General features: G+C 38.7%; 1 protein-coding gene across 4 annotated transcripts; it reads left to right on the top strand.

Moving 5' to 3' along the window:
• Window positions 1-2,976: 2,976 nt before the first annotated feature.
• LOC134677038 (uncharacterized) lies at window positions 2,977-12,012 on the top strand. Of its 4 annotated transcripts, XM_063535463.1 has the most exons (11): window positions 2,977-3,092; window positions 3,302-3,392; window positions 3,518-3,584; window positions 4,595-4,853; window positions 5,038-5,145; window positions 5,548-5,752; window positions 6,888-7,134; window positions 7,698-7,760; window positions 8,223-8,421; window positions 10,733-10,888; window positions 11,386-12,012. In XM_063535463.1, exons 3-11 carry the CDS (start codon window positions 3,535-3,537, stop codon window positions 11,443-11,445), a joined length of 1,347 nt encoding a protein of 448 aa, XP_063391533.1. In that variant the 5' UTR covers window positions 2,977-3,092; window positions 3,302-3,392; window positions 3,518-3,534; the 3' UTR covers window positions 11,446-12,012. The 4 variants fall into 4 exon arrangements, with proteins under 4 accessions (XP_063391533.1, XP_063391532.1, XP_063391535.1 ...); XM_063535462.1 differs by having other exon boundaries at window positions 3,302-3,584; XM_063535464.1 differs by lacking the exon at window positions 3,302-3,392 and having other exon boundaries at window positions 2,982-3,092.
• Window positions 12,013-12,487: the final 475 nt, after the last annotated feature.

Genomic DNA, 12,487 nt, shown 5'->3' with positions numbered 1-12,487 from the left:
ATGTCTTTCGCACTAATATGTCAGTACGAGCAAGATGCATAGAAAGTAAATTACGTTCACGATAGCGTTTATGTCAATGTCAAACTGATGGTAGCCGTACTAATGGTAGCCGTACTGATGGTAGCCGTACTGATGGTAGCCGTACTGATGGTAGCCGTACTGATGGTAGCCGTACTGATGGTAGCCGTACTGATGGTAGCCGTACTGATGGTAGCCGTACTGATGGTAGCCGTACTGATGGTAGCCGTGGATGGTAGAATAGATTCTTTGCACGTGTCTATTTAATTGGTTGTTGCTTATATAGCATAATTATAGCGAATTAATGTGCACAAATTATAGACCAAAGAAATAGTTAAGGTTAGCGTAATTTAATACTTAAAAATCAATAAAATAAATATTAGTAATCCTCAATTATTCAACTTCTTATTGCTAGCGATTAATACTTTCTGCTTTATATTTATTATTTTTTGGGATCCATCGTACCTATATCTTATATATATATAGTCCTCCACATCGATTTCGATGACGGCGACCTCAGCAATGAAGGGTTTTTCCTCTTATGAGCTCTTATGTGGCTGGCCAGGCCAAACTTGCTCTTAAAAACTCTGTCACATTCACGGCAGTAGAGTTGACCGGCTGTGTTGTACGTATACACGTAGGAGGGCTGATAATAAAATAATATTGTCAAGCAAATTTTGCCAGTAGCAAAAGGCGGCAAATCTGATAAATCGCGGGCTAGTTATTCATAAATTACGTCATTTCAAAATGGGGGGGGGTCTGGACATCGGATGATGGTAGCAGGACGTAAGAGGAAACGGGGTCATTCGAAGCATGATTTTTGGATTATTTTAGGGGTGGGGGGTTCAAAAATCGTCAAAAATCGATGACGTAATTTATGGACTGCCCCCTGGCGTAGCTTACTCCACAATTTTGTCGCTTTGCTACAGGTAGCTAAAAGTACATCAGTTCGACCCCAATTTCGGGGAAAGCCATAAGCCGCGCGTGGCGCTGTCGCCACCTAGCGGCCATATCAGAGCTGAGTGAGTCTTCTGTACCTAGTACTATTATTTATTCTGTGGCAACACTGTGTTTGAATAATTCCAGTAGAAGGTAGGATCCTATAGAAGTAGTATACGCGTGCCTCCGTGAGGGACAAACATAGGCAATGCGACACTATGCGTTTATTGCGTAATGGTACGGAACCCTTCGTGCGCGAGTCTGAATCGCACTTGGCCGGTTTTTTATAATTGTATCTTATATATGAGTAGTCAAAGAGCTAACTCCGGAGAATGGTTCGTGATTTGGGAAAAAATTAATTAGTTACACGTATTTCCTATATCGATACATTCTTATTAAATTACACAAACGGGTCTACCGCGATATAAGGTAGAAGTACTAGTGCTCGACGCTGCACTAGTATTCGACATGGGCACTTTATGTCAAAGTAATATAGGTTAAATTTGAACGGCGAAGATTTTTCTGTAGGTATTCAAATTTAATCCTTGTCACTTTGACAAAAAGTGCCCATGTCGAATACTAGTGCAGCGTCGAGCACTAGTACTTCTACCTTAATTTCATTATTTTTACTTTAATTCCGACGCGTCAGCTGAGTTGCACCAGCTGTGGTCACGGAAAGACTGACGTCCCAACAAATGTCAATAAATTCTGGTTTATCTACGGAGACCAACAGTTTGACACTGACATATTCGCTACCGTGTGTGTAACTTACTTTCTATGCATCTCTCTTGTACTCGCATATTAGTGTACAGTCAGCAGCAGAAGTTGCTAAGCGGGCAAGGTGTTCAAAAGGATCTTGACGCGACTTTATTGTTAAGAGAATAAGAGCGTGTCAAGGTAATTTTGAACAACTCACACGCTTAGCAACTTCTGCTGCTGACTGTGCCACATTGTCTCTTACCATAAGGGATTCATTTGCTTGCATCTCTATACGAATAACCTGTCAGAGCGTCCTTGTGGTAGGTATTCATTCATTTCATTCATTTATTTTCTTCACTAACAATGTACAATGTGTTATTTAATATAAATATTACAATTTTATTATACAAATAAAGCATAAAGTAATAAATAAGCCTGCAGTCATGCCCGTGATCTTTACAATTGCATGATGCGAGTACCACAAATGTTGCTTACATAATCTCGTCTGTCAATGTGTTTCGGCCGAAAAAGCCTTTAATATTCCTGAAAGGAAAGTTCATACCTACCGACTGGAATTGGTTTCATGCTGGTGGCAGATGGGTATATTTAGAGTTCACCTTTGAGAGCGTCTGCCAATCAGTTCCGACCAAAAAAATACTGACAGACTTCGCTTTTCTGTGTCTAGATTCTAACTGCTGCCATAACTATTATTACGGTGTCAGATGGGTTAAATCAGGCCCCCCTTTTCGCACCGGAAGTGGCCTTCTTTTCCGTACTTTCAGCCAGTTCCGCCGTGGCAGACTATCGAATTCGGACTTAGCATCACTTTTATGGGAAACCATTGTGCAATTTAATCGTGATGTCATGTCGGTACGAAATATTGCCGGCTCTTCTACCATTAGTCTCTGGTAGAACAATGAAACTAGAACAACAGATACTATATAATTCGAATTATTATTATGATTATTTATTTATTTAATAAAATACAGTGGTATTCTTAAATATATTGTCACAGCCCCGCAAAACTCAAGAAGTTTGACTGTGGGGTCATCAGTCTCTAGTTATGTAACTTAAATAACTTATAGTAGGTAATTAATGAATATAATGTTTATATTGAATATATATCGCGTTATTTCATTCGCTACTTGAAGAGTTAGACCAAAAACAGTCTGCAGCGATGTTGATAGCCCACGCAGCAAGTGTCATTTATACATCATAATGTCATAGAAGTTAGACATTTAAAAAAACACCTACCATTTTCCGGAGTTGTCTCGTGGTCTATTTTGGCTTTTAGCCTATTCGAGCAATTAAAAACAATGTCATACGAACGTCGCGAGTTAAAGGACGCGGTTGCTTATTTATAATTAATATACAAAATATACTTTAATTCAAGCGTATAGTTCGTTTTTTTAGCATTAGAAAGAAGTTGAAAGAAGGTAAGCGATCTTGACATGTCTTTTAACAAAAACGCTTTTTAGAAATAAGTAACCATTACTTATGAAAGCAGACGAATATAATACCATGTGATGGTATCGTCTTGGGTCGTCCCATTCGTTTTTCGTCATATTTTTAAAATGGGTTTTTCAATTAAAAGACTCATCAAGATTGTTTACCTTATTTCTAATGCTAAAAACACCGAATATAGAGATCCAGGGCTTTAAGGGGCCCACTGATTACCAGTTCGCCTACCGCGAACCACGTTCGACGTGTTGCCTCACTGTCGCACTTGTGAATTGGTACGTTAGTGTGACAGGGAGGCCCTCTGAAGGAGCTGGTTCTATTCTGACCTCGACCACTGGAGGCCCTTGTCACTTTTTCTTTAGTATGTGATTTAATTAAAAATTAAATATAATTTAATTAGGTATAAATTATTGAGTCATGACTTCAAAACGAGTTTTTGAGAAGTTGAAGAAGCGGTTTGCAGACAAGTAAGTTTTTTTATAAGTAGGTAATAGTTTTTTTCACTCGGGGGCAAAGTTGTTGTTTAACCGCTCTTGCTATTATTGATATCCGAGCAAGCGAAAGATTCCAAAATTGGAATGGAATCTTGAGCGTTCCAAGGGTTTCAAAGCACGAGGGTTAAACAAAGTTTGCCCTCGAGTGAAACACAAAATTTTTCACCACACCAACCCGAAGCAAATATTAAATGTAAATGTAAATCAAACAAAATTAAATTCAAATGAATGTTATTAAATATTTATCATCCAAAATCATGATTTCAAAGTCAGTTTTACCAGCAAACATAAGAAAACAACTCAAAAGTTTCATTTGATTACTTTGCCTCGAACATGTGAATTACTGATGATAGCAAAGTGCAACTTTGCTATCCGTTTTTGAAGTGCAAAGTAAGCCTTTCCGAGCTGGTGTGGTGAAAATAAATAAATATTAAGCAATACGTACGCTAATACTCTATAATTATAATACACCTAGTGCCTAGTCCCCTTGCGGGTACTAGACAAGTGGCACTTTTCTTTCCTGCTATGAGGGATCAAAGTAACACTTTTCTGTTCTAGGACACTATTTTTTTTGCAGGTAATTCTTTATAGATAGCTTAACAATATTATGGTAACACGAGCTAATCTGATGAACGAGACAGCAGCCATAGGAACTCTGTGATAGAATAACGCAATCTAATTGTGTTTGGGGTTTTTAGAATTGTCTCGATGAATATTAATAGTTGCCTGTGTGAAAAGTACAGTCAGCGATAAAAGCTTATCATCATCCTTATAATCATGGACGTCCACTGTTGGACATAGGCCTCCCCCAAAGAGTGCCACAATGACCGGTCTTGCGCCACCCGCATCCAGCGGACTCCCGCGACCTTTACCAGGTCGTCAGTCTTTGTAGGGGGCCTACCCACGCTGCGCTTTCCGTTACGTGATCGCCACTACCAAGCTTATACCTACCAAAACCTACATTTTTAAAAACTTATTTCCAGTGACGTCGACTCGCCTCTAAACTTCAAGTACGTCAACCAGCTGCAGGTCATCATGAGTTCCATAGGGTCATGGCCCCACAAGCAGTTCGGTCGCCACAGGCTCCATACTATACTATCTCTGTATAACCTGCTACTACAAGCCCTCTGTGCCCTGATGTTCATTCTCGGGGTCCTGTATTGGCGGCAGAGGATGCATACAATGTCGTTTTTCGATTCGGGGCACATATTTTTGTGTATGATTTTTGATCTTTTGGTTTTGGTGAGTAAGGTTTATGTACCTATTGAACTTTTATATCATAGTTGTGTAAGTGCTCACAGGCTTCGGTCCGGTACCCATACAACGAATAAAATTTAAGAGTTGGATTTTATAGAGCCAAACTTAAGTACCTTATTTATTATATTGTTAGTTTCAAATTTCTCTAGAATTAATTGTGTTTTTCTAGATAAGATTACTGGTGGCTCGGACGATGAAATATCAAGAAACAATTAAAGATTATTTACTTGAGTTTCACCTGTTCTACTTCAAGAATCGATCGCCTTATGCTGCAAAGGTATCTATAATTAAAAATACTTATATTATTCTATACGAGTATATTTGCATAATTGCCTAGAGCTATAGGGTAGACCGAGGTGATTCGTATCACAGGGTGAATCGGATCATGATGGAAAATTCGTGAATATTTGAAATATTGTATTGATATGACATATGACTGTTAGATATATTAAGAACGGGTCACTCACGTGTTTTAAGTCGAAAAACGCTCGAAATGTTTCACTCCGTACCGAGGAGTGTCATCAGGAGCTTGCGTTGACAGTAACGGACCGGCGCAGACTGCGGGCCGCATAACTCGGCGCGGGCGCCGGTGTCCCGCGGACATAGATGGCGCTGATTCTGTGTTAGAAATGACGAAATTTGGAGCTAAAATTACCCTTATGTGTAGTGTTTATTTTAGGTACATACGCAAATTCATACCATATCAGGAATGTTCAGTTTTTACGTCATATGCCAAATGGCTCACGGCGTATTATTGTTCGTGCTGATGCCATGGTACAATAACTTCAAAAACGGCATGTTTGGCAAAAACAGGCCAGAAAATAGCACTTTCGAGAATTCAGCCTATTACTATCTGCCTGATGCCTGTTATACCACTTTAAAAGGTTCGTATATACAGTAAAATTAATGCGACTGTTACATTTTTTTTTTCAACACACTTGCTCGTAACATGGAAGTTATTGAATCGCTTTTAGGCTCATAATCCTAGATATTAAGCACGCGTGGTTTTTCAATATAATTATTATAGCAATGTTATTAGGTAAGTCATAACACAACACACAAACAACAAACACAACAAAACAACACAACAAAACAAAATTTCATAACAAAATTTAGGCCGATTAGGCAATTAAAAACTAATTTTTAACTATTTTGTTGTAATTAGTACCATAAGTGCACAAACATAGTCTTAATTAACAATTTGCCTCGCGGATTCCTATTTCTGGTCTATGTTGTATTAGAAGCTAGATTAATTTTTTCAGATGTTTACACTTCTTTACACTTAATTTTATATTATAAAACATATACTTTACCTAAATAAACGTTGAAAAGTCCAAATATATGATAAAAAGCACTGCCGTTTCTTGGGAGTCATACTTCTAGCGTCTATATATGTCGACATATGTACACTGTGTAGTAGTAGTAGTAAAACACTTTATTGTACAAAAAACAAAACAAAACAGGAAAAATAACATTCGTCATTAGTACAAAGGCGAACTTATCCCTTTAAGGGATCTCTTCCAGTTAACCTTTGAGCAATTGAGGGAGAATTGGAGACGGTAGACATCCGTACTGTACCAACAGCGTAAATAAAAGAACAAGAAACGACCGGTCTGGCCTAGTGGGTAGTGACCCTGCCTGCGAAGCCGATGGTCCTGGGTTCGAATCCCAGTAAGGGCATTTATTTGTATGATGATACAGATATTTGTTCCTGAGTCATGGGTGTTTCTATGTATTTAAGTATTTATATATTATATATATCGTTGTCTGAGTACCCACAACACAGGCCTTCTTGAGCTTACTGTGGGACTTAGTCAATCTGTGTAAGAATGTCCTGTAATTAAAAAAAAAAAAGAAAATTATAATGATAATAAAAACGAAAAGTTTCTTAGTTAATTATAATATTAGCAACTTACCTACAACAAATATATACATATATACACAACTTATCAACTTGTCAACTTATCTTTGTGTTAAGGTCTCCCCGGTCTCCCCTAATATTGTTTATTTTTTCTATAGGGTACTGGATATTATTCGCTTTTAATTCTTTCACATCCTACATCGTAACTATTGGTCTCTTCGAGTTCGACCTTCTAATAAGTTTAATGGTATTCCAAATTTGGGGCCACCTTAAAATATTGAGACATAACTTGTTAAACATGCCTCCGCCAGAAAACAGCAAAAATGGCATGTACTCTGTAGAAGAGAATATTAAAATCCGAGCATTGTTGAAGGAAATATATGAACATCACAACTTGATTATAAAGTGAGTATTTATGTTTTAAATATCAGTGTGATTTGGATAACACCACGAATATTATTTTATATTAGTAACTGACCAGTTTGTATCCATTTATACTGTGATTAAATAAATTGTGAAATGTGATTAAATAAATTGTGAAATGTGTTTATCTGTCTGTCTGTCTGTTACCTCTTCACGCTTAAACCGCTGAACCGATTTAAATGAAGTTTGGTATAACGATAGTTTGAGTCCTGGCAAAGGACATAAAGTAGTGTTTGGTAGGGGGTGGAAGGGAGGAGGGGAGGTGGAAATTTGTATAGGGAATCAATTAGGCTGCCTTAGCAGATTGGATAAAAAATAAACTACATACTCACACAAATCATTGATTCCACGCAGACGAAGTCGCGGGCCAAAGCTAGTAATAATATCACAGCAAAATAATTAGGTACATCGGTACAACATAGAAAGTTTAAAAACTATGTTGGCTTACTAGACTTATAACTACTTACTGTGTTACTTACTTCATAGCCAGAACTTTTTTCCCACTGTAAAAGTTCATAAAAGTCTCTTCTTCTTCTTCAACCTAGCGTTTTCCCGGTCCGCTTTCCTGCTCAGTCTTCTCCACTTTACCCGGTCTTCGGCATCCTCAGGTGTGAGACTGTTCTCTTCCATGTCCGCTGTCACGACGTCCAGCCAGCGCTTCTTAGGCCTACCGCGGCCGCGTGATCTAGGACCTTGGACAGTGAGATTGAAGCATCTATTTCCGACATGTCCATATTGGGTCGCATAATAATTGATTGTCCTAATGTAATGTTACGCATAAAACTCATTTTGCATAATTGTTATTGTGCTGGAAATATTAACATTTCTGAAAAATTATAACACAAACCTAACCTAACCTACCCTACTCTACTCAACCTATGCAAAATATTTTAGAAAATACTTTCTGTTTCAGCTGGAGAAAAAATATGCGAAAAGAGATTTATGCGTAACATTACATTCTGACAATCAAATCTTATGCGATTCCATTTCCTACGTAGTCTACCGGTCTGCGGCGTATATGGACATACCATCGGAGGCGACTTTCATAAAAGAATGATCCTTTTTTACAGATTCGTGAACAGGTGTTCCAACGCATTCAGCGAGTACTTGTTCACGTTTTACCTGTTCATGCAGTTCATCACCTGCATCTTACTGCTGGAGGTATCCTCGTTCACTGCCGACGCGCTGGCTAAATACGGCCCCTTAACCATTGGGATGCATCAGCAGTTAATACAAGTGTCGATTCTTTTCGAAATGTTAAACACCAAGGTAAGTTTTGAGCCGCAAGCGCTCAGGATTCTATACGCGCGATACCTACATCTTACTGCTGGAAGTATCCTCGTTCACTGCCGACGCGCTGGCTAAATACGGCCCCTTAACCATTGGGATGCATCAGCAGTTAATACAAGTGTCTATACTTTTTGAAATGTTAAACACCAAGGTAAGTTTTGAGCCGCAAGCGCTCAGGATTCTATCTGCGCGATACCTGCATCTTACTGCTGGAAGTATCCTCGTTCACTGCAGACGCGCTGGCTAAATACGGCCCCTTGACCATTGGGATGCATCAGCAGTTAATACAAGTGTCTATACTTTTTGAAATGCTGAACACAAAGGTATAGCAAGTAAATTTAACTATTATTTAACGACCGGTCTGGCCTAGTGGGTAGTGACCCTGCCTGTGAAGCCGATGGTCCTTGGTTCGAATCCCGGTAAAGGCATTTATTTGTGTGATTAACACGGATGTTTGTTCCTGAGTCATGGGTGTTTATATATATCGGTGTCTAAGTACCCACAACACAAGCTTACCATAAGACTTTTTTTTAAATTGTGTTATCCTCCTCCTTGAATCGTATTCCTCATAGCTGAGGGTCGTGACCTCTATAAATTACTTTTCGAACGATTGCTTTCCACGTGTTTCGGTCTTCGGCAGTATGAATGGCCTCGTGAACTTTCTTGCCGGAGTTATCACTGATTTGATCAGTCCATCGCATAGGACTTCTTCCTCTTCGATATCCCTCTTTTTTTCCTGTCACCAGCATTTTCTCCAGAGTGTCGTGTCTTCTGGCTATGTGACCGAAGAAGTCAAAGATTCTGCGTAGACAGATCGTCGATAGTCTCAGGGTGATTCCCACTTCGCGTAGGATAGACACATTCGTACGGCGGGCTGTCCAAGGAACGCGTAACATTCTCCTCCAGCACCACATTTCGAATGCGTCAATCCGTACGCGGTCAGCTTTTTTGAGGGTCCAAGTTTCAGCCCCATAGAGGAAGATTGAGAACACCAGTGTCCTCACCAGCCCAACCTTTGTCTTCAGAGAGATTGCCCTGTCTGACCAGATCTTAGTCAGCCTTGTCATCGCGCCTTTTGCCATCCCAATTCGCTTCCGCACGTCTAGTTCGCATGATCCATTGTTGCATATTGTGGAGCCCAGGTATACAAAGTTGTCCACGTATTGGAGGTCGAGTGACCCGTCGAGCTCTAGCAACTTGGCGCGGTCAACCACCATTACTTTGGTCTTTGATTTGTTGATGGAGAGCCCAAGTTCCTCGCTTACTCTTTCCATGCGTTCCAGTAGCAAACCCATTTCCGCTTCATCGGCTGCGACGAGGGTGGTGTCGTCGGCGTAGCGCAAATTGGTGATTTTAACACCACCGATGGAGACTCCGCCCTCCCAGTTTTCAAGAGTGCGTCGCATGATGTATATTGTGTAATTGTGTTATAGTGACCTATAATATTTATTTATTTTATTGTTTTTCTTAATTATAACTAGGTTAAAATACCTAATTTATTAAAGAAATAAAACAAAAAAGATTAATAGGGTCAGACCAAGTTAAGTTGGTAGCGATTTAGATAGCACAAACTGTGCAAGTGTTATTATAAACGTTAAACTTCTATTAAATGACGTAGTTTAAAGTAACACTTGCACAGACTGTGCTATCAAAATCGCCGCCAACTTAGCAATCTTGCACTAATTTTTAAATTAAAAATAACAGAACAAAATAAACCTTAGTCCTGAAATTTTTGGATTGGCCCATCTCCGACATGCAAGATACCTACCTACACAACATATGTTGCGACAAAATGCTGAGCCAAAGCCTTTTCCTTACTGGCGCACACATTGCTGGACTCAAGAGTGATTTATTTTTCTGTCTATGTGTACATAATTTTGTCTGCTATCTTAGTATTTATATATATAGTTGTTGTTATTAGAGATGCACCGGATATCCGGTTACTATTCGGTATCCGGCCTATCAGGCCATAAACGTACTCGTTAAAATTTATAACAATTTAAATATTCCATCACTTGCTCGCACTCATTTCGAACCTAGAGATGAGTCCGCGCGAACGAACGTTCTCTACGAAACAGCTCAAAAGGTATAGTTCCGCCGCCCGAAAATTCGGCGGTCAGATACCGAATATTCGGCCGATGGTTAGGCCGAACATCCGGTATCCGGCCAAACTACTCTCTGTCTCTGCATCTCTAGTTATTAGCCATTGTCTTTCATCTTTTTGTCCTGTGTATGTGTGTTTTATCGAATAAATGACTTTTCTTCTTCTTTTTTTTTCATATCTTTTCAGAGCAATCAACTGATCGACGCCATTTACGCCATACCATGGGAACACATGGATACGAGGAACAGGAAAACAGTTCTGTTCTTGATACGCAGGATCCAAAAACCTGTCAGTCTGAAGGCTGGCGGTATGGTGCCGGTCGGAGTCAATACTATGATGGCGGTGAGGCATCATCTGAGAACTGAGCTTTATGTGTTGTTATTGTTGTAATGTGTTATGTTGTTGTCGTTGTTGTTGTGTGTTGTTGTTGTGTGTTGTTGTTGTTGATACGCAGGATACAAATCCCTGTCAGCTCGAAGGCTGGTGGTATGGTGCCGGTCGGAGTCAATACTATGACGGTGGTGAGGTATCATCTAAGAACATGAGCTTTGTGTGTTGTTGGGTGTAGTTGTTGTTCTTGATACGCAGGATCTAAATCCCTTCTAGTTTTAAGGCTGGTGTCATGGTGCCGGTCGAAGTCAACACTAGGACGGCATTGAGGCATTATCTAACAACTGTCCTTAGTGTGTTGTGTTGTTGTTGTAGTTGTTTGTTCTTAGTGTGTAGTTGTTGTGTGGTGTTGTTATGTGTAATTGTTGTTTTTAATACGCATTGTGTTCCAAAATAGCGCTACGACTTTTTAAAAACTCCGTTTTCTGAACCTACTGCACATTTTTCAGGTTCTGAAGGGTTCTGTCACGTACTACATGATGCTGAAGGCTTTTGCCGGTGAACGGTAAATCTGGTAAGAGAAGTGGGAGAAGAAGAAGAACAATAACAACAGCAAGAACAACAACATGAACAACAACAACTCAATTCGAACAATGCTTATAATATAAGGTGTCACAGCGATACGATACCGAACTGTCAGTGTCAAAAGTGACGTTATCCTTTTCGCTATGGACATATATGGCACTCTAGTTAATTACATGGAAGATATATTATTTAGATTACTTTTAAATTACTCCGCAGTCTAAATTGTCCCCCTGCACTTAACATAATAATCCAACAATTAAATTATTTCTAGCATAAATACACATAATATCTCGAACATTTTTTTAGAAAATTTTTTTGAAGTTAACTATAAACTTAATTTTGAGTAATATTAGTAAACAATAAATAAATGTATGAAATATATATACAAAATGTAATACTAATAATTATTAATTAATGTTGATGTTATTTATACACTAATAATTATGTCTTGTAATTATAAGTACAATGCTTTAAATTTACAAACCGCGACTTGTAACAGTTGTAACGATGTAAAGAAGGATATGTTACTAATAAATATTTTCATTTCTTTTCTTTTCTGAGTCAGCCCAAGATAAGTGTGCAACGATTTCGATATGAATACACGCAGTGCAAGTGTTATTTACAACATCAAAATTCTATAAAATTGTGACGTAAAAATAACACTTGCACATTTGATTACTTTGCCTCACGTGTGAATATAATGCAACTTTTCTTTAGTTTTTATACAATCAAGAGAGCCTTTACCAGTTGGTGTGGGGAAATAGTAGTTTATGTGACTGCTACATAATGAAAGGCATTAAAATACGAGTGTGGGTTTATGAAACGAATGAAATGAGTTTCATAATAGTATCACACGAGTGTTTTAATGCCTAATTATGTACAGTTACATACACTGCTTTATCTACACACATATTATAAACTTTCTATGATATATTCACTAACTTCATATTACAGCCGACTTTGCTCTCTGGCGGAACTCGCGGATATGAGATGGCGTCTCCAAAATATCTTTATCGCACATTTTAC

The sequence above is a fragment of the Cydia fagiglandana genome, chromosome 25 (genome assembly GCF_963556715.1).
Source record: "Cydia fagiglandana chromosome 25, ilCydFagi1.1, whole genome shotgun sequence".
Lineage (NCBI taxonomy): Eukaryota > Metazoa > Arthropoda > Insecta > Lepidoptera > Tortricidae > Cydia > Cydia fagiglandana.
Note: the sequence above shows the minus strand (reverse complement) of the source record. Positions and strands in the feature narration are given on the sequence as shown.